Source organism: Heterocephalus glaber, unplaced genomic scaffold, assembly GCF_053883595.1.
Source record: "Heterocephalus glaber isolate CG9 unplaced genomic scaffold, H.glaber_assembly_v1.0 deba00001555, whole genome shotgun sequence".
Lineage (NCBI taxonomy): Eukaryota > Metazoa > Chordata > Mammalia > Rodentia > Bathyergidae > Heterocephalus > Heterocephalus glaber.
Genome location: NW_028258346.1, coordinates 3,778,348 through 3,801,855, shown reverse-complemented (window position 1 = coordinate 3,801,855; position 23,508 = coordinate 3,778,348). Strand labels below are relative to the sequence as shown.

Below are 23,508 nucleotides of genomic sequence, written 5' to 3'. Positions count from 1 at the left end.
CTTTATGTTAACATTTGTATATACTGTACTTTCATCAGATGTTTTTCTGCATCTGTTGAGATGACTGTATTGGTTATCTCCCATAACTGCATTGCTTTTCTGATGTCAAAGCATTCCTGCCATAAGTCTTATTTGGGCTCATCATATGCTTTCATTAGTGCCTAAACTCAGTTCGATAATATGCTATCTAAAATGTTGGCATCTGTGATAAGTGAAATTTACCTATAGATTTGGTTTCCTGTGGTTGTCTTGTCTCGTCCTGACAGAGAGTAATGCTAACCCCACAAAATAAAAAAATAATAGCCTTCTATCATACTCTAAGCTCTGGAACAAATGTCTGTCCTTGAAGGATCAGTAGAACTTTACTAGTAAAACCATCCAGGCCTGGTGCCATTTTTTAAAGTTGAAATTTCTCAGATAATTGCAGATTAACAACCAGTTGTAAAATAATATAGAGGGTTAGCTAGTTTCCTCCAATGGTAATATTTTATAAAACTTCAGTGACTATCACAAGGATACTTACATTAATATAACCCATCAATCTTATTCTAATTTCCCCAGTTTTATTTGTACTCAGATGTGTATGGGTGTGGGAGCATGTTTGTTTACTTCTACACAACTCTATCATATGGACCTGTTTGTGTGCATGTGCATAGACATACCTATCTATACACATTTATTGTCTTTATATATATTATAAACTTATTTAATATAATCAAAGTCTTACTATATATGATTTTTATCCCACTTTTTGTCTTATATAGTTTCCAAGTTATCCAAGTATACAAAGCATACAAGTATACTTTTAATAGCTATATGACATTTAACAGAAATAAGAATCTTATTTAACTATCACTCTATTATTGTACATTCTAGGTGTTTCCATGTTGTAAACTATTCTAAGTAAAGCTTTAATAAACACATTTGTAAACACTGTTTACCAGTTCTGCTTATTTCCTTTGGACAGATTTGCAGAGGTAAAACTACTAGAAAAGATGGATTTTCCAAGTCTAACACAGATCTGGCCAGTACCTGTGAGAAAAAACTTTCATCAGCCAGAAACAATAAATAGTATATTTATTGTTTTTAGAAAAAAGCTGCGTATAAGCATACATCCAGTATCTCAGCACAGAGCGTGTCTACCCTAAGACAGGAAAGAGGCTCTAGCTGTGGAAAGTAGGAGCTACCATGCATAGCCTGAGCTGCCCCCGGGGCTGTCATGTAGCAGGTGAGCCCACGAAGTGTGCATGCCAACAAATCATAGTTAGCATGGTACAATGCATGGATATGACACTGGCTAAGAGCCCCCACCTATTTTTATCTCACATAATCTCAAGAACTTATTTTAAAATACTTCAATTTGGGCTGAGGATTTAGCACAGTGGTTTTGCCGCCTGCTGCGCAAGCGCAAGGACCCGAGTTCGATCCCCAGTACCAAAAAAAAAAAAAAAAAGAAAAGATATTTCATGTTACAGGTGAGAGAACTGAGCAGAGATTAAGAAATTTCCCCAAGGTCGCATAGTGGGTGTATTCTAACCCAAGCCAGTCAACTCCAGTGCCCATACTCTGAGCTACCCTTCCATGGACTGCTCCTTTCAGTTTTTTTCGGTGGTCCTGGAAATCGAGCCCACGGCCTTGTGCCTGCAGGGCAAGCACTCTATCACTGACCTACACATCCCCAGATCTCATTTAGCTTCTTGCTTGTGCTCTCTGTAGCACTCAGACCATTCTCCAGTCATAAGGCCCCCTCTGCAAGTAGAAGGCCAAGCCAGAAACCATGAAAGGAGCCTGCAACACAGTCTAAAATGTATACCTCAGAAGCCCCCCAAATCCCATCAAGCCATACTGGATCCTACCACATCAATTGGTGTTGATAGCACACTGGCTTATATTAGAAAATACATAGGAGGGGCTGGGGATTTAGCTTAGTGGTTCCAGCATCTGCCTCACAACTGCAAGGTCCAGAGTTCGATCCCCAGTACCAAAAAAAGAAAATATATAGGAAAAGAGCAGACATTAGATCCTGGGTGTAGAGAGAAATGCATACAATCGAGTATAAAATGAATACACAGTTCAAACTGAGGAACTGTCATCAGCCATTAGAAATGACTTACCTTTCTGTAATGCAAATGAATTCCTTACTTCAGTAATAAATCTGAAGTATTTCATGCTAAAACAACATGTTATGGGCCGAGGATTTAGCTCAGTGGTTTCGCTGCCTGCTGCGCAAGCACAAGGACCCAAGTTCAATCCCCGGTACCAAAGAAATAAAATAAAATAAAATAAAGCAACATGTTATACACAACAAATGCCTATGATATTTATATGGGGGGGGGTACCGGGGATCGAACTCTTTGGACCACATGCTTGCCAGGCAGGCACTGTGCCACTGAGCTGTATCCCCAGCCCCATATAATTTTTATTTGCAATTAAAAATAAAAATAAATTTAAAAAGTGTTCAATGAAGGCTTAATAATTGCTTACTGATTAGGTTAATCTTAGTATCTCTCCAATCACACCCCTTTAAGAACAGAAAAAATAAACAGTGAAGGCAGAAAGTTTCTCCAGTTTAATTCCACCCTTATACACAATCCCACAGGGTATGATAAGATAGCTAATCACATTTGTGCAAAAATTTCACTTTTGCCCAGCCTTCAAATGCTATACTTTTATTTTACTGTCCTTATATTTAATAATAAATTACACAAAAGCCCACATTTAACTTTTCCTTTTGTAATAACAAGCCTGAAAAATAAATTTTCTTTAATAAATACATACCTTGTTCCACATGCCATTTTATAAGACTAAATTCTAATTAACTGCACATAGCCTATGTCAGTTCTGTTTATATTTGATATACCTGCATAATCATAAAAATAAACAGTAAGACTCTGTAAATGATATATTTACTGCATCTCTGTGACATTTCTCATGAAACACATTCAGTGGTAGAGGGGAGAAATGTGACAGCATCATGTCTGTTTTTAATAACACTTGTCTAGAGCTGAGAGTCTAGACCACAGACTGGCTCTCACAGCACCAACTGCAAACCTCCCTCTGCCGATGAGAAATTCAAATGTGAAGTCTCCAAAGACATCAAGACTATACACATCCTCTCCCAGTCCCACCGGTTCATCCAGATGCCCCAAAGAAGATATTCACAATTCTTCTTCCACAGTGTCCTTTCCAGTTCAGCAGCAGTCGCCCCTCCAGCCTTGTTGCTAAAGCTAAATCTGCCCTAGAAACAGACATGTCAAAATGCAAATCAGACGTTTCATCCTAGCTCCTGAAGCTCCAATAGCTCCAAGGAGAAGCTGCATGCCTTTCTACCCTGAAAAAAATTACACTTCCACCCTGAAAAATTAAAAATGCTCCCTTTCCCAGCCCCAGGCCCCCAGTACCCACTCCCGCAGCTGCCCCTCATGCTAGACGCCCAGCAGCTCATGTGTGACAGATCCTGATCTCTCCTTCCAACTGCTGGGTCACAACTCACCTGGAGGGAGCTGGAGGGAGCCGTAAGCGCAGTGCTGATGTGTCCAGACTTCTCACCAGTGTCTTGTGACACTTCACACCAGCCCCACAGCAATGCTGAGGCTGCAGTCCAGAGGGAGCCATACTAGCACCTGGCCCGGGCCCACTAGAGGCAGGTGGATTCAGCCCCCGGCACATACTGCCTTCAGAGGGGTCAGCCAGGAATACCCACCCACCCAGCCTGCCAGGCCCCCAAGGGCCTGCATCTCAGCACCAGCAGGGGTTGCCCAGCTCCTGACCCAGGTCAGCACCTGCCGAGCTCAGAGGGTAGAGACTCAGCCCTTCCCCTCAGGAGTCACTGATCTTGATGAGAAAGGTTAGAAGCATAAAAGACCTCATAGAAACAAAACCATTTTATGTGGTTCCTACATTTCAAGGCATGAAAACAGAAGCCAGGGTAAGGAAGGAGAATAGGGAGAGAGGGAAGGAGGGAAGGAAAATAAAACACTTAAGTACCTTCTGTGCTTCACGCACCATGCATACGTAGCCCCCTCAGTTTCTGCTCAAGACAGTCATGTCATAAAGGCATTCTTAGCTTCAATTCTCACACCACACTTTTTTTCTTGGTATTGGGGATTGAACCCAAGGCCTTCACACTGAGCTATATGCCCAGTGCTTCATTTTTTAAAACCTTGAGTCAAAGTCTCCCTAAGTTGCCCAGGCCAGGCTCAAACTTTCTATCCTCCTGAAGCCTCTGAAGAAGCTGAGATCTTATGTTAGAATGATCTGAAATGCTTATAAAAATAGACTTTATGTACTTTCAGGGATTCTGATTACCCGTCGGCAGTACTATTTGCAGAGTATAAAAAGGTGTGTGGGGTGTGTGCCGGATCTGTCACAAGGAACTATTTGGAGTTTGGATCTAATTAACAGAGTTTCAATGGAGAAATGCTCAACAGGTGCCTATGTCCAAGTAATGTCCACAGCACTGACACCAGTCAGCCAGGGCCGGGAGACATGGTGGCCAGAGATCAAGGGAGTAAACAAAATACTATTATGGAACAGTTTTACTGTAAACCTGGTCAAGGCACACAGTCTCCACACCATGGCAGTGAGGAGTTGAGGAAGTTTTTGTAGACCATGGGTAACATGATCACAGTGGCAGAGGTCAAGTCAAAGAGCAGACAAGCATCTGGGCCAGATATGGCAACTACACAGTACTGACATAGACACACAAGCTGGCAAGGGCTCAAGGGAGAAAAAAACTGAAAGAAGAGATATGGATCCGTGGAACAAAAGAAGGCAAGATCAACGTGCATCATTCATCATTCATCATTCATACAGGTTTGTTCACTGTTTTAACCCCAGCACCTAGGAGGGATATTCTCCTGCGGAATACGTAGTTGTGGAATGAATAAGTATAGGTGGTGTTAGAGGCAGATGGATATGGATGTGAACCGAGATGAATGAGTCAAGAATTTCATTACGATTCAAATCCAAAGACTTAAAATGACAGTACTGGCACTGTTGACTACAGGAGTTGAAGAAAAGTAGCTTGTTTTCAGCAAAGTCTCTTCTTCATTACTTCTAACTTTTCTCTAAGACTTTATTTTGGCTTCTAGTCCGTGAAAGAATTAAGTGATTTTGAGACACTGGAATATGCTATCGACAGAGGCATGAATAGGAGATCATTCTGCCTTGGGAAGAAGAAAATGATAGGCGAGATCTTTTAGTTTGGTTTTTGGCAATGGAAGAAGGACATCTAGTGAGAATCTAAACTCAAAAACATTCCTCCCGGGACCTCCTGGGTCACAGCCAGCAGCCACACCAAGAGCAAGCACAGTGGCTTAACTTGATTCCCTATAAACCTTAATGACAGAGCTAGCCAAATGCTGTGCAGCTAACAGATCTGACCAACCTGAGCGGACTCCAAGATACCTCTGGGCGGCCAGTCCTGTCTCTAGGACTCTGGCAGAATTAAAAACTGGTTCTGCCCTGGAAAAAAAACTAGCTGACCTTTGGCAATTCTTCCCAAACTAATCGCCACTCCTAGTGCCAGTTGAGTGATCATGTTGCACAGTCAGGCTGCCCTATGGGTGGTGGGCACTCCAACACTAGATATGTGGCCCTAATTGAAATGTTACACAATGTACGCATGTGTCAAAGCATCACAGGGCACCCTCGCAATATATAGTTATTACTTACCAGTTAATATTAGAAATATTAATATTAATATTAGACGGCCAGGGATTTAGCTCAGTGGTTCCGGTACCTGTCTCGCAATCAAAAGGTCCCAAGTTCGATCCTCGGTACCCCCCGGCCCCCAAAAAGGAAAGAAATAACAACTAGATACATGACAACTCAGAAGCAGGAGTTGAAAGGCAAATTCCTTGGACACACATCATCTTGCAAGCCTCCTCTTTTTTCCTAAGAGCTTTCAACATTTATCTGCTAATATCCAACTAAGAGATAAAGAGCCCCGTTTCTATCAAACTCTCTGGCAGAAGTAATTTGTCTCAGCACTAAAACAGCCAACATATATCTTTAAAAGAACTGCAAAAAGTTCTACAATTTCAATTTTATTTTTCCTTCTAATGCAAACTTTCAAGAGCCTGTCTTTCATAAAGCTCTGTGAGGTAATGCATGGCTCTGAAGGACTTGACAGTTTCTTTTAATTTACTGACATCTAAGCATGTTTATAAAATCCCACTGGTTCAAAATGCTTCCTTTTCTTATACACATTTCCAGTTCAAATTACATGTTTATAGCAGCCTGCAATATACTATTTCTAAAGATAAACAGTCATGTGAAAAACGGACAGAAAAACAGCAGCATGATACTTTTGGTACACTCAGTCTTTTCCTCTGCCGGTTTTCCCTGCAGTGAAGGTTCTAACCTGCCAGTGAAAAACATGAATGGGCCCCTAGGAACAGAAGCTTTCTCTGCATCCATCTAGGAGGGGCCAGGGCCGCTGGGTCCTTTTCACAGACAGCTTTGAGCCTAAGCGCCTGAGAACCTCCCCATCCCCAGCTAGGTCTAAAACTCAAGAACTCACTATCCACAGACATTTCTCCTTGCTTCCTCTTTAAGACAGTCTCTCAGCTCAAAGGATCACTTCTAAATCCCAGGACACAGTGGCAGTTTTCAAATTAAAATGCAATGCACAGGGAATAATGTTCTTTGACTACTAAACTTCTAAAAATTAAGCCTTTCAAGTCCGTGTATTTATATTTATGCTGCTATACATGAAACAAATAAAGACTAGGAAGTAATTTAAATGAACTATTAGCCATTCCGAACCCTGAAACAGCTTCCATGGAGAAAGACTGACTCACTGCCTAACAAAGACTCTAGCGAGTCTCCGAGTTGACATTTTAAAAATATCTAATCACCCTTTTGGAGGATATTCCAATGGCTGAAAACAGTGCCTTCTGCAATAAATCCGTTCACTCTGAAAACATCCAATTCTTGTTCAAACTGAGAAATGTTAGACTCCCGAAGATGCAGACTTCAGGGCAAAGCTGTCACTGGGGAGGACAGGTATAGTTCAGCCAAAAACTTAACTCAAGGAGCACTGTCATGTTTATGCAAAAACAAACAAACAAACAAACAAAACAGGACTTTTCTTTTTCTAGAATCCCAAAACAATAACATTTCTTAACAAACCCCAGGACAGCATTTAGTCTTTAAAAAAGAAAAAATTCTACTAAAACTAAACAGCATTTTAGGCACCGTTTTTATTGAAAATTAGATGAAGCTGTCCCTTTACCCTGTTTTGCAACAAGATGAGCATGATGTTTTTCCGAAATAAACACACAATCGCTCCCTTTTAATGTACAACGGGCCAAAGTTCATAACTGGCTGGGGGACTGCTTATCCCAACGGATTAAACTATCATTTGTCAGTGAAACATACTGATAAGGCTCGGAGTTGTATTTTACAACCTGAGAACTCAAAATACTCATCTATTCTGCATAGTTTCCAATTCTACATGCTCCAACCCACAGGGACATTTGAGGGCCTGCTTCCACAAAGCAGCTACCACCCTGATGACAAATGCCCACGACAAATGCTGAGAGCCAAAGAAGTTTCCCAACCCGAAATTACCTCATCCCAATATGGGGGGGGGACGACAAAATCTACCAGAAATGGTACATAATATTCTGTCTTGGAAGAACATTTCAATTAGTTAGAAATGCACACTTTATTAGGTGGCAAAAACAGCAACTTCGGGGAACTAGAAAGGGCAGAAACTAACGCTGCGGGCGGCACCGATACTGCGGACCAAACCGAACCCCGGGTGCTCCGGATTCCACCTGGCGGGACTGAGCTCCCAGGCAGGGACGCCCGCGGACTGGGGAGCCGGGGAGGCAGCTCCCATTAGAGGGCGCTCATTGGGCGACGAAGGGAAACAAGCTCCAACCTCAGAAAGGAGACCCACAGGAGCAATCAGTTCGCACTGCCAGGGCGGAGGAGGGATGCGGGGTATCCGCACCCGGCCGCGCCCGCGGAGACTCCTCCTGCCGAGGCCGAGAGCGCGCGCGTGGCAGAGCAAAGCTCCGGTCCCGAAAGTCCGGCGACCCGAGGCCGCGCGCGATGGCCCAGGAGCCCGCCTGCTCGGCTGGCGGCACTGCAGAGCAACCCGGATTATAATGTCCTCCAGCCCGGGAGGCTCTGGCTGCTCTGCAGCTCTCTAGGAGGAGAGGTCCCGGAGGACCGGGCTCCAGCGGCCAGCGCCCCAGCACTCTCGGACCCGACCCGCGGGTCTCTTAAGTCCCCTGCAGGACTGCGGATCTCTTTTCCACGCAGGGTCGGAACCTAGCCCCAGCCACAGGATGCATCAAACAAAAGAACTTTTCCAAACTTTCCTACCCGAACGCTCGCGGGTTTCTTAAATCTGGGCCCCGTCTCCCAAGAACTTGCATTCAGTCCAACTGAGAAGCTAGGGTAGAGAGACGGTTCCCAAAGTTTCCAGGTCACTCCTGGGACTCGCGAAGTGCACTGGATCTCTTGCAGGCACCCTTTCCCCTCCGTCCTTCCCGCACCACGCACCAAGATTCCCCGAGGGCGACAAAGTTGGGAGCGCCTTCGGGCCTCTGCGGGCAGATAAAACTGCAAGGCTGTGCCCCATCCCCGGGAATCCGTAGGGAAAAACCTGCAATTAACGCCTTTCTGCGGGAAAGGAAGGTAACAGTTCGGGGGCGAAAGCGTAGAGAAGCGAGTGCATTAGCCCAGCAGATCCCAGGGGCCAAGCGCGGTGTCAGGCCAAGGGGATCCCCCGCGTGGCGCTCCCCAGTACTCCGCAAGCTGCTCTCGTGACACAGGACACCCTAGCTATCGCGCGTCCGCTGCCCGGCCCACTCACCGACTCCGCCGACACGCAGGCCACCAAGCCCAAGGTGAGCAGGATCCACGCGCGCCCCATATTCCTCGGGGACCGGCTTCTCCTAGTCGCCGCTTGCAACGAGAGCGAAATGAAGCCTCCTCCGGCCCAGCGCTCAGCCGGCACAGAGGGATCCAGAGCCGAGCAGCCGCTGCGATCCGGGCTCAGGCTCTGGGCTCCGAGCTGGGGGCGCCCGCTCTCTCCTGCGCCTGCTCCCGCCGCCCGCTCTGCGCCCCGGGAACGCGGCGCCTTCTCACTTGTTGGTTTCTGCGCTCCGGCCGCGGAGTTGGTGCTCCAAGGAGGCTGCTCTCCGGTGTTCTTTGGCTCTGCTGTGGTTTTACTCCTTCCTCCGCGCCCTCCTTCCCCGCTCCGCGGCTGGGTTTCTGGATTTAAGGAATGAACTCGATGGCTAGTACTGGAGCCGAAGTTTGGGGGCCGAGCGGCGGGGTCGCCCGATCCGCGCAGCCGGAGCTCCCGGGGCGTCTGGAGAGCCGCACGCCGGGGCGGGCTGAGGGCTCGGCGGCTGCGCCCCTGCTCCTCCCCCTCGCCCTCCTCCTCCTCCTCCTTCCGAGCCTCCGCCTCCGTTCTTTCCCTCCGCTCTTTCCTTCCCTCCCTCCCGAGCCTGCTTCTCCGGGCTCCTCGGGCGACTAGGGGAGAAGAGGCGGCAGTGTGGCTCCCAGATAAACCCGGGAAAATTCCTACAGGATTACACCCGATTGGCAGCTCCGAGGGCCAGTGGGCGTCAGCGGCTCCGCGCTGTGGCTGCTCCCGAAATCCTCGTCCGCAAGCCAATGTCCCCCCTTTTCCCTTCTCTGCCCCTTCCCCTCTCCTTTATACTCTTACCCCTTTCCCACTTTTCCCTTTTTCCTCCCTTGCACTCTTCTGAAGAAGGATCTATGCAGAAACGACAGACATTTCCCTTTCTGCTTGCAAGAATTAGACCAACGGGGAGATACCGCTTTGAGAGTTGAAAAAAAGAAAGTTTATAGATACCTTCAAGCAATGTGAAATACTCATAAATCCTGGCTTCGTGAAAATTGCATTTTAAAAGAGAAGACAATAAATGTGACAAATGTGTATTAAGGCCGTTTCCCACCCTCCATCTCCCCCAAAACAGGAAGTGGAGGAAGAATCCTATAAACCCAATACGCAGCAGTTCCAGAGCTCATAATTTCATTAAAGGTTTAAATACCATTTCTGCCCCACACATAGTTTATGTCCCTAAGGCATTTTTATAGGCTCCATTTCCGATAGTGGTGTTAACGTTTGGAAGCTACAAATAGGCCAATTTGATGAGAAATTGGATAGAGATCCTGAATAATAACAGATTTAGGGGAATTTCAAAGAAAAGGATAAAGTAATTTCTAGTTTGGAGACAATAATGAAAATTATTTCCTGAGTGGAGGCAACTGTTCTGAAATACTCTGTTACGAATTGATGTTTCCTTTCAATTCAGCGTCTATGGTATGCTACAGAACGTGGCAGAGGCATATTCTTTTTCAGTTTCCACCATCATTTTTTGTCTGCAACTTACAAAGCCATTCTGCTCCTACAACACCCACTGCCAGAAACCAGGGTCCTTTTTGTGTTGTTCACCAGTTTCCTCATTTCTGATAAATAAAAACACAATAAATATATCTTAAATAAATTTTGTTCTTAAGCATAGTCCACACTACATAAGGAATTGTGAGCACCTAAGATACACAGATGTAGACTGGACTATTTGTGAGACTGAGGAAGTGGATAAGATGGGGAAACTTCTGAAATGAGGTTCCAAAGGAAAATGACCAGGGTGGAAGAAATGCAAAATGCCATAAATTTTCACCTCTATGTCCAAAAGGGGACCCAATCCACTTTCTAGCCTTCAAGCAACGTCATACTTCTGTTATCCTCAACAGTTAAGAATCCATGAAATAAATGAGAATTCCAGGAAAATGAGATAATGCACTCACTCGCTGGTTCTCAATTATTGCTCCTTGTCGGGTATGCATCTTACAAGGCACACAGTGACTGATTCAGTTTGGGCAGGCAGTGATAAAATGCAGAGGCCGGCTGGGAGTGGTGACGTATGCTTGTAATCCTAGCACTCTGTGATGCTGAAAAAGGAGGATCCCAAGTTCAAAGTCCCGCCTAGATAATTTGGTGACTTAGAGAAACCCTCACTCAAAATAAAAAGGCTGGAGGTGTAGCTCGGTGTGATGGCCTTGGGTTCAATCCCTGGGACAGGGGAAAACAAAAAATTGAGCAAAAATGATGTATCTTCCAGCTTCCCTGAAAATATGCTCCAAAACTCTCGGGATTCATGAGAATTTCAGTGATTTATTCTTTTAAAATGTTGGTGCAGGGGGCCGGTGATTTAGCTCAGTGGTTTCACCGAAGCACAAGGATCCGAGTTCGATCCCTGGCACCAAAAAAAAAAAAGTTGGTGCAACATTGAAACTGTGTACTCAGGGAATTGGTACCATTTTGAGTGTCATATGCTACAAAGTATGAGAAAACAAATATTCAAGATCTGATGTTCAGGAGGGTAATGTGACAATATGAAAAGCATTTACACACAAGTCGGCTACAATAGGACACCTGTGCCACGTAAGGATGTGGGTAGGAGACAGAGAGCGTCCTCTAGTGTTAGAAACATGTCTAAATTTGAAAATAGTGAAGACATGTTTATATGTTTTGATAATTGGGTGAAAAGCTGTTGGGAACTAAATTTTGATAGAATTGATTATATTATATCTAGTACACTTAAGTGTAGCTTCTGGCAAACCAAAGTTTATTTGCTAATAGGGTTTTCTGTCCTGCATTGTAAGTACTGCGCGTTGAGGGCGATGGCAATTCAGACAGCTTACTCAATCACTTCCCAGAGGAGGTCACTGATTGCTGATAAAATGAACACCTGCTTTAAAAATATCAGAAGAAAATACATATGTAATGAGCACAATATAGAGATTAAGACACAAATTTGGAAAAATGGGAATGAAACAGAACCTCATAAATGGAAAAAATAGAAATGAAAGCTACTGAAGGCATGCTTTTAAACCTAAGTGGACACAATAGATTCTGATATCTAACAATATCACGTTATAGCCATGAACAAGCAGGTGCTTTGTCTCAAAGTAAGCTGTCAGAGTAGGGAAAGCTACAAAAGGAAAAAGATGTCACCCCGTTGTTCTCGGGTGCTATTTCACTTGCACTCCCTGGAATGATACCGGGGTCTACACTAGCAATCCACCAGGTAAGATCACCCCAGAAAATATTCACCTGAAAGATAATAGAGCCTGAGAGTAAGAGGAAAGCCTGTCAAACTAACTATCAATTACTCATTGCTAATAATGGCAAGCGAGCAGAGGCCATGATAAAAATCTACAGACAATCCAAGAAAAAAATTTAATTTTAGCCTCAAATTTTCCCCTGTTCTCTTCTTTCACTTCATCAACCCTTTGCAAGGGAAGTTAGCTCATTTGAGTTTTATAAATTGATATGGTGCTATTAATGAAAAAACAATGCCGCATTTTGGACAGCTGGGCATAGACCAAAAAGTCAAGGAACTGTATAATACATAAATTATCCCCTGAGTAAGACATGAGACAAAACATTCAGGTGGTTTGGTTCATAACAGTGTGGCATGGCTCAATGTGGCATGGCTCAGTGTGGCAAAACTTGACTTTTATTTGGTCAACAAACATACAGTATCTGGTTCATTTGCCAGGTGCTCATTGGTTAGCCATGTGAAGTTTCTTGGACTGTGTTAGAGTTAATGCATTTTTAAACTAATGGCTGTTCTGTGGTTAAAGTACGTAACAAATTTCATCCTCAAATCAGATATGACATTTAAGAAAAATATTTTATAGAATACATCATTCTTGGGCACCAAACATTTTCCTAAGACCCATACATGGATATATGAATTTAAGAAGGTACCGCAAAGTTGTTCTCTAGTTATTTGGGCTGCATTTATACATATCCAGTTGTACAGAAAAATCTCATCGTGGATGATTTTATGTAAAATGGTACTTTTTAAAAACTGACAAAAATTGTTTATATTTATGTTGTAGAGAATGCTGTTGTGAAATATGTATATATTGTAGAATGTCTAAATCAAGCTAAGAAACCTATGTACTCGCTCACAGTCGCTATATGTTGACAACATCTAAATCTCTCCAACTTCCAGAGATACAATATATTGTTATTAAGTCTAGTCCCATGATGTGACTAGATCTCGTAAACTTATTCCTCTTATCTGAGTGAAAGTCTGTACCTTTTGGCAACATCTCTCGTGAATCCTTCTTCTCACCCCCAGCCTCTGGGAACCATTAATCTACTCTGCTTCTGTGAGTTCAATGTTCTTAGATTCCATATATAAATGAGATCATATGGAATTTGTCTTTCTGTACCTGGCTTATTTTACTTAACAGAAGGTCCTCCAGATGTCATCATAAATAACAGAATTTCCTTTTTTTCTTTTTTTTTTTTTTTGGTACAAGGGATTGAACTCAGGATCTTGCGCTTGCAAGGCAGGCGTGGCACCACCGAGCTAAATCCCTAGCCCAGAATTTCCTTCTTTTTAAGGCTAAATAGTATTCCACTGTGTATATGTAACATATTTTCTTTTTTCTTTTTTCTTTTTTTTTTGGTACCGGGGATTGAACTCGGGTCCTTGTGCTTGCGCAGCAGGCAGCAAAACCACTGAGCTAAATCCCCGGCCCTGTAACACATTTTCTTTATCTATTCACCTACTACTGGATGGTACTGATATTATTACTGTCTGTGGACTATCACATTACTGACAGTTTGCTCTAAACCCATTTACTGTTCTTATAGTCCCTTTATATGCTGCATACTGAATGCTCCCAACCCTCCTTATTTCTATGTATAGACCAGACCTGGGAGTAGAGGGAGGTAAGTGATTAGTGGACCAGGAGCTAAGATTCATTCTTCAGATTCTATAAACCAAGGAACTCAGAGTCTGACCTGATTGCCATTGACCTAGAAGTCATTCAAAACCTGTAAAGAATCCTGATGCACTAAATCAATGAAAGGTTGATCTATAACAGAAGGACTAGAACAAGTGAACAGAGAGAAGCAGAAACAGAAGATGTGTGGCTCCAAAATAATGTAAGTTTCTGATTTCTTTTCAGTTGCTCTTCTAACTTCTTTTGAGACCCAGATCAACTTTCTTCCTTTAGGGTCTACAAGATACTCTGATATCCATAAGGTGAATTCCTTCTTTTTCTTTAGCTAATTTAAGAGGGCTTCTATTATTGCTAAACAGGTGATCTCAGACGGAGACAAAGGTGAAAATAAGGCAGAGTTGTAACTACCTTATCTTCACTCCAAATAGAGTGAAATTCTTGCCATCTGGTGCTTTATGAGGTACATACAGGTGAAGAACAATCTTCATGAAGACAAACTTAAAATATTTAGATTTTCAGAAAAAAACTTTAAAAGAAAAAGATGACTAATAGGATTCAAAATCCATAGGTTTTCTATATACCAATAATGAACTAACTGAGAAAGAAACCAGGAAAATAATTCCGTTCACTATAGCCTTAAAAAAAATTAAATTCCCAGGAATCAACCTAACCCACAAAGAGAAAGACTTCTACAATGAAAATTTCTGAGCTCTAAAGAAAGAAATTGAAGAAGATGAAAAGACCTCCCATGTTTGTGGACTGGCAGAATTAAGATTGTTAAAATGGTCCTATTAATGAAACCAATCTAAAAATTAAATGCAATCCCCATCAAAATACCATTGACAGTCTTCACAGAACTAGAAAAAAATTCTGAAATTCATATGGAAATACAAAAGACCCAGAAGAGCCAAAGCAATCTTGAACAAAAAGCAAGGCTGGAGGTGTCACAATACCCAACTTCAAATTATACTACAAAGCCCTAGTAACAAAACGGCACAGTTCTATCACAAAAATAGACACATAGATAGATGGAATAGAGGACATAGCAACAAACCCATACAACTGCAGCAATCTGATTCTAGAGCAACAACAACAACAACAAAAATCCAGTGGAGAAAAGACAGCCAGACTAACAACTGGTGCTGGAAAAACTGGACATCCTTATGTAGAAAATTGAAACTAGGTCCCTATCTCTCGCCCTATACAAAAACCAATCTAAAATTTATCAAAATTTTAAAAATTAAAAAAATCCTGAAACTGAAATTGCTAGAAAATATAGGGGCAAGAATTCAACACACAGGCACAGGCAAAGACTTCCTGAATAGGAGTCCAACAGCACAGGAAATAGTAGCAAGAATCAACAAGTGGGACTGCACCAAATTTTAAAAATTTCTACACAGCAAAGGAAACAACCAACAGAGTGAAGAAGTATCCTACAAAATGGGAGATAAATTTTACCAGCGTCTCTTTCAAAAAAGAATTAATATCTAGAATATCTAAAGAACTCAAAAAATTTAACATCAAAAAAATAGTTCAACAATAAATAGGCAAATGAATTGAACAGACACTTCTCAAAAGATCTGGATATAAGGTCTTTTGAGATCTTGGTACAAATGGCCAATAAGGATATGAAAAAATGTTCAACACGTTTAGCCATCTGGGAAATGTAAATCAAAACTACATTGAGATTCCATCTTACCCCAGTCAAGTGACTATCATTAACAATACAAAAACTGATAAATACTGGCCATGATGTGGGGGAAAAGGAACACTTCTACATGCTGGTGGAATGTAAATTAGTATGGTCACTATGGTAAACAGTATGGAGCTACCTCAAAAAAACAAAAATAAAACTACCACGTGACCCAGCTATACCATGCCTTGGTATGTACCCGAAGGAATTAAAGTCAAAAATCTATAGGGACATATGCATATGCATGTTTATCACTGCACAGTTCACAATAGCCAAGATATGGAGCCAGACTAGGTGCCCATCAACAGATGAATGGATGAAGAAAAGGTGGTATATGTACACAGTGGAATGTTATTCAGCCATAAAGAACAATATTGTGTCATTTGCAAGAAAATGAGTGGGACTGGAGTTTACTCTATTGTGCAAAATAAGCCAGACTCAGACAAGTATTTTATGTTTTCTCTGATACACGGACTCTAATGAAAAAAACAAAGCGAAACAAAAGGATGACATGAAAATACAGGGGAAATTATTAGACAAAAGAAAGGGAATAAGAGTTAAAGAAGAAGGGGTAAGGGGGGGGTGATAGGAGATGATATAATCAAAATATGTTACATAGTTGTATGACAATACCACATTGAAACTCAGTATTTTGCAAAATTAATAGGTACTCATAAAAATATATTTTAAAATAAGTTAATTTTAAAACACTTTCATATGTGGAATGACACAGAAAAAATTGAGTTTTTCTTCTCTTTTTGGCTTTTGCTATGAGCAGTTTTTATTATCAGAGATTACAAAATATAATACATGTAGAAATGTGAGCATGGGACATCTCCTTGAGTGCTTTTGCTGAATACTATGATAAATCACACCAGTCACAAATATAGCCATTTATTCACAGGGTACCTACTTGGTGTCATATATCATTTTAGATGCAATTTTATAGATTTTTCTAATTAGCAAAATTATTTTTATTTGATTTTAGTGTTAAGTTTTTATTTGCCTTGAAGTTTAATTTTAACTGATACATGAAAGCATAACCATTGTACATGTTAATAGGGTAAAATTAGATATTCTGATACATGTACATATTGTGTAATACTCAAATCAGGGTAAACATTTATCTTCACATTTTTTTCTCTGTGGTATTCAAGAAAAAATTTCATTTGTTTAAGGAATAGCGTAATTTAATTATTAAATTACCTACAGAGAAGGGTTTTTCATGTAGTTGGGTACCTTGAAAACTCTAAAAGCAGAGTAGAATACAGATACTTCTCTGAATGAAACTGTGTTAATATACCTACAAGTTAATGTTAGAAATTACTTATTGAACATTTTTTTCTGAAAGATCTAGAAGGCGAAGTACATAAATGTCTAGGTGTGAAATGTTATTTAATTCTTCTAGCTAATGAAAGGAGAACCAGGTAGAAAAGTGCTTGCTGAGACAGTTGTTAGATTGCCCAACATATGAATGCAGGCACTTCATGCCTATTAAGGTAGCCTGCGCCCCAGTTAAAACCTCAGCCTTTAGCAACAAATGGGTGGGGTTTTGAGTCCCAGTTCCACCAATTACTGTGTGCCTCGGGGCCTTTACACCTGAGTGGGATACTAAACCTAAGCCTTGGTTTCCCCATCCTAGACTGGATATATTAGGGTTAATGTTTGGAGTCTATGCATGAATAATGCAAAATATTTAGCAGGTTACTTTGCACATAGTGAACTTTTCATAAATGCCAGTTGTGGGTATTAGTATTTCCATGTAATAAATGCCAGTTGTTATAAATGCCAGCAGTGTTAGTGTTTTTCTTGGCTGGAAAAACCCATCTGTTCTCTCAACTCTCTTGGCCTGCTGAATTCCTCCTGAGTGTCAGTTTAGAGGTGTCTTCATAAGCAATTATCTGAATACCTTCTCCAGAAAACTTTCCCTGATCCCCCTAGATTGGGTAACAGACCTTCAGGTCATTAATTGTCACTGTTGATGATAATTTAGAGCACAATATTTGAGTTATTATAAAATCTGCTTTTAGAAGCACACTCATTTTTTTTTTTTTTTTTGGTACTGGGGATTGAACTGGGGTCCTTGTGCTTGCGAGGCAGGCAGTGGAACCACTGAGCTAAATCCCTGGCCCTAGAAATACACTCTTAATCTAAAAGTGAAAACAACTGGAAGGACATAGGAAAGAAGAGCACAGACCATTTTATAACAGAAGCGCCATAACAGGTTTACAGTACATGAACCTAAAGACAAACCCAGAGAAATAGTATAAAAATCCAAATTGCATGTTCTGAAATAGAATAGAGAATCAAATTGCTTTAAAAACTCTTTGACTTTAGATAGAAATAAGGAAAATACTTCTGGAAAAAAAAAGATAAAAAGCAATCTTTTATGGAGCCGGAGCTCAAATGTCTATTTTTGCTTCTTTTTTCATAGCTATTAACAATGCAATGAGAAAGGATGGGCAGTTTTCTGCAGATTTCATTCCAGCCTTGCCTTATAAAGTCAACTTTCAACATCAACCCTGCCTCCAAGCCCTATTACCTGCAGATGCACCCCAATGTAAGTATCCTACTATAGTCACCCTCCTTTCTCTCTACTCATAGGGTCCTATATGGATACACACACACACACACACACACACACGAGGTTTTTTGCTTGTTTGTTCTGTTCTTGTTTCAGAAAGTTGAGATCCCAATAAACACTCTTTCTTCATCTTGTAGAAATCCCTCTCAGTTACCCAGCAGAACTTTTGTGCGTGTTCTAATAGCTCCTTGACATAGGCATTCCATATTTGACTCAGCCATTTCTCTATAATGAACACCCTTTCTATTTCCAGTTCAGTCGTTCTTCCTCCCATAACAAACCATATTACAGGAAATACCTTTTACATATTTCCTTAAGTATAATGATTTTCTTTCTGTGGGGTAGATTTCCAACAGCAGGATTACTGTGTTGAAAGAGATAAATATGTTTAATTTTATGAGATGTTGAGTGACAGTTTTCCAACAACAACAAAAAGTTCTCACTCTCCTGCTGGTGCTGTCGAGAGTATCCGTTTCCTCTCTTCACATCACGGCCAGCAACAGGTGCTAGCTTTCACGCTGGCCAGTTTGATAAGTATGATGTGATAGCTCATTGCCCACGTTATGCACAGTTTCCCCACTACTACGGCTTTAGAGTGTCTTTTGATGGGTTTGTTATATTTGGAGCTGGTCTTCTGTGATTTGTCTGTTCAAATCCTTTCTCTGTCCTTCTACATGGTAGTATGCTTTTTATTGGAAGAGCCCTTAGAAGATTGCTATTAATCCGTCTTACATATACTCTATATATACTTAATCATTGCCAGTTCTCTATTCTATCCTTGGATCTACTTGTCTATTCTGAAGTCCTAACATATCCAGTTTAATACGCAACTACACAGTACCAAAGTCAATCTCCTGGCTTTCCCTAACCACACACTTTTGGTTCTTTTTTCCATGCCTTTCTTGGATATTTCAGGACATTTGTTCATTCTTATAAATGCTAAGGATGTCTCACACAATTAAAATAAACCACAATTGGATTCCATTTGGAATTGAACTAAATTTATGTATTGGTTTTGGGACAATTAACATTTTTTATGATATTAAGTCATCTCAAACCAGAAGATGTTATATTCAGTTCAAATCCTGTTTAAATGTCTATTCACTGGCTGCGGGTGTAGTTCAGTGGTCAAACACTTGCCTTGCATGGACAGACCATGAGTTTCATCTCCACTACTGAAAAAAAACAAAAAGAAAGAAACAAAAAAGGCTGTTTTTAGATTTTATAGGGATTTTTGGAGATTCTGGTAACTTTTTATTAAATATATTCCCATTAATTGTACATGCTGTATCACTAATTTGAATAGAATTTCCCCCATTTTTATTTAGTAACACTGCTAAAAGAGATAAAAACTATCTTTTAATATTAATTTTACATCCTATCTTACCAAATTATTTAATGAAGCTAGTACATTTTTCCACTAGAATCTCATGGATTTCTAGAGATATAATTATATCATCAGCAAAAAATGTACCATCAGTAAGAAAATTTTAACATTTTTCTTAATGTCTATGACAGTTACTTAATTATAGAGGCTTAATAACTAGTTCCTGGTTTGAATGGAAATAGGTTAGTGTGTTGTATTTTCTAATTTCAAATGACAGTTGTGATTGGTTTTGGGGTACTCTTTAGTAGATCAAAAAGTTTCATTATTTATTTTAAGTTGTTATTAGAAATGTTGCTGAATTTTATCAAAGTCCCTTCATGACCTACTAATATAATTGAATGGATTTTATCCTTTAGTTTGTTGATGTAATGGATGGTGTTGGAAAATTCCTTGGGAATTTTCTGATAGAAAGCCACTCCCATATTTCTGAGTAAAACTTGCTTAACCTTGGTGCATCAGGTTTTGAAATCTTGCTAATATCCATTTACTAAATGTTGTTTAAAGTTTTTTGCATCTCATTTGAAAGTGATATACATCTTTGTTGTCTTCATTTCAATTACTAGCTCAAGTTGTGGCATCAAAGTTGTGCTGGTTATACAAAAATGATTTCTGGAACTTTCTGTATTTCCTCTCTGTCCTGGACTAATTTGAGTAGCATTGAAATGATCCATTCTTTAAAAATTAGCTCTCAGTCTAGAACCTAGTTTGTGTTGGTGCTGTTTAAGTGGTAGTTCCTTTCCTCCTTTTTCTTCAGTCACGATTGGTTTATTTAAGTCTATAAATTTCTTTTTGGGTCAATTTTAGTCATTTATGTTTGTCAGAAAATCATTATTGTCTTCTAAGCTTTACTATAGATTTGCTATAGATTTTTTGCTATAGATTTATTTTTGGAAAAATGAGCTTCGCTTATGTTTTCAAATTTTTCTCCTGCATCTTCTTCTCCTTCCTTACCTGATCTTTTCAGCTCTCTCTTTCTTATCAGGCTTCCAAGGGTCTTTTTCCCTTTTATTTACTAATCTTTGTTTAAGAAGCTTTTCCATTTACATATCCTTACTCCTATTGTGTTTGCCTTTTTTCTCCCTCATCTTTGTGTGCTCTTGTTCTTTTTTATAATTTCTTCAACAAAAATCTAAGTTTGTTTATATTTGTCTACTTTAATAATAAGAAACATTGGAAGCAATACATTTTCTATTAGTAATTTGTTCTTTCTGCTTAGGAGCTTTAAAAAAATCTTTTATCCTTAAAATCTAGGAGTTTGACTATGATGTGCTGTGTACTTGGTGTGTGTGTGTGTGTGTGTGTGTGTATGTGTGTGTGTATGTTTGTTTATTTTTGCATTACTGAAGATTGAACCCAACAGCATTCTACTACTGAGCTACAACCCAATCCTTTTTAAAATTTTTACTTTGAGGCAGGACCTAAGTTTCCCAGGCTGGCCTCAAACTTCTGCTCTTCCTGTCTCAGCCTCTTGAGTAGCTGGGATTACATGTGTGTGCCATTACACCCAGCTGGCCTATTCCTATGTACTTGTGATCTCTCTTCCACAGATCTCTCCGTTTGTAGACTTACATCTTTCTGTTTGTTTTAGTTTTTAAAAATTCTTTTCCTTCCTTTAATATATCTTCTCTTCTTGACCTGTATCTGTTTGTTTATTAAGTTTCCTAAATACATATCCTCCAAATCTTTTCTGTCATAAATTCCAACTTCCCCTATTTTTGTTCGATTATATTCATGGATTTCCAGGCCACTAATTTCAATGTTAACAGGAGTGACCATTCTCTCTTTTAATTCACCTTCCAGATTTTTAAATGGGAAATATGTTTTTGTAATTTTGAGTTTTTATTATCAATTATTAGTATTTGGTAGATGCACTTGGAATCATTAAGTGCTTATATATATTTTAAACATATGTTTTCTTCTATGTCCTCTGGCAGTTTTATTTCCTTGGGTGAGTATTCTGACCATTCTTGTTTTTCTCTCTCTGCCTGGTGAGTTTCATCATATGGGGTGTTATTGTTGGCTGGATGGAATAATATTACATTGTCTGGATGTACCACAGTTTTTTTTATCCATTCACCTTCAGAAGGACAGCTTGGTTGCTTCCAAATTTGGGCAATTATGACTAAAGCTACTTTAACCATCCATGTCTAGGTTCTTTTGTACACATAAGTTTCAACTCCTTGGGAAAATAGTAAGAAGTGTGATTCCTGGATAGTATGGTGAGAGTACCCTGAGCTTTGTAAGAAAGAGCCCACTGTGACTGTGCCATGTGCATTCTTTCCATCTATGCTTGAGAGTTTCTTCAGCTTCATACACTTACCAATACTTGAAGTTGTCCATGTTTTACATTTTGGTCATTCTAAGAGGTGTGTAGTGGTATCTCATTGCTGTTTCCATTTGCATTTCCCTGATAACATGTGACATGGATCATCTTTATGTGTTGTTTTTGGGTTTTTTGCCATCATTGTATCTTCTTTGGTGAGATATTGTCTTACTTTCCTCAACATTGAGACAAAATACTCAACACCCACAACTTCAGTGTACAAGTGATCCTATTGATTCAAATCCTTTCCAATATTAGATCTTATCAGATTTCTTATTTTTTGCTGATTGAAAGAGTATAAGAAGTTATCTAATTGATTTGCATTTCCTTTTTTGCTAAAACTTGGGCATCTCTACAAACTTTTTATTGGCCATATGTATTACCTCTCCTATGAAATATCTGTTTGTTTCTTTTGCCTATTTTTCTTAGGTTGTCTTTTTTTTCTTAGTGACATGAAGGAGCTCTTCATATATCCTAGTAATATTGTCTATTATATGTGTTACAAATATTTTCTGTCAATATATGGCTTCTTCACCTTTGAAAGTCTTTTTTGATGAGCACAGTAAAGTTCTTCACTTTAATGTAGTTGAATTTATCAAGCTTTTATTTTATGGTCAGCACATTTTGATGTATTGTTTAAAAAATACATGATCAGAATGATATTCACCTGTACCACTCTAAAACTTTTAAAGGTTCTCACTTGACACATAAATCCTTAATCCGTGTAAAATCGATTTTCAAGTTTTCTGTGAGGTAGAGAGCTAACTTCATTTTTTGTTGTTCTTTTAAAAAAAAATAACTGTGTCTTGGGCTATGCATGGTAGGGCACACCTGTTATCCTAACTATATGAGAGGCTGAGGTGGGAGATGGAAAGTTCCAGGCTAGGCTGGCTAGCTTAGGGATATCCTGTCTGAAAATAAAAATAAAAATGGCTGGGGATCTAGCTCAGTGAGAAGGCACTGGGTTCAATCCCCAGTATTGAAAAAAAAAAGTGCAGGGCTGGGGGTGTAGCTCAGTGTTAGAGTACTTGTCTATCATGTTCAAGGCTTGATTTTAATCCCCAGCACCACCAACATAAAACAATAACAAAAAAAATTGTGTGTGTATTCTTTGCCTTCGGGTAGGAAAAGGGCTATCTATCCTAGGGTGAAAACCTCTCCGGGAATATTTTTCTCACTGGAGTCAAAGGAGAGAAAGCCACATCACCCATTTGTGAGAATACAAATCTAAAGCACTGCCCAAGTAGGAATGGGAAGAGTCTTCAGAGTTCTAGAATTTATCACTCAGCCTGTAGGGAAGCTTCAGCTAAATCACCCAGGACAAATAAGTACTGACTCATTTTAAAATGTTACTGGGAAAAATATTTCTCATTCCAACTTTTGATTATTTTTTTAGCAAGATTGCCCTCTGCCTAGCCATAGAATCATATGCACTTCTTTTACCTTGACCCCACAGGAAAATAATGTATTGTACTGTAATAATAATTTGCATGTATATCACAAACCCCTCTAAATATCATAAGCCCAAATTAATTTAAATCACCACTGCAGATAAAGGTTTTGAACTTGTCTCCATAAAAAGTTTTATTGACCTATAACTCATTTGCTTCTCTTCTGGACCATGTCGTAGCACTGACATGCAGATGGTAGGGGTCAATAATAGCATAGAGAATACTGGTGTTCTTTCTTTAATTGTAAAATATTGCATTTGGTTTATGTTTATTTAAGCTAACACAACTTATTTTCAGCCCCAA

General features: G+C 40.1%; 1 protein-coding gene across 1 annotated transcript in view; it reads right to left on the bottom strand.

Moving 5' to 3' along the window:
• The window catches only part of Sdc2 (syndecan 2), a 110,567-nt gene extending 101,059 nt beyond the window's left edge, over window positions 1–9,508 (bottom strand). The window contains exon 1 of the mRNA XM_013074141.3: window positions 8,837–9,508. Coding sequence (XP_012929595.1) covers window positions 8,837–8,896 — 60 coding nt within the window. The 5' untranslated portion in view covers window positions 8,897–9,508. The remainder of the gene's footprint in view (window positions 1–8,836) is intronic.
• Window positions 9,509–23,508: the final 14,000 nt, after the last annotated feature.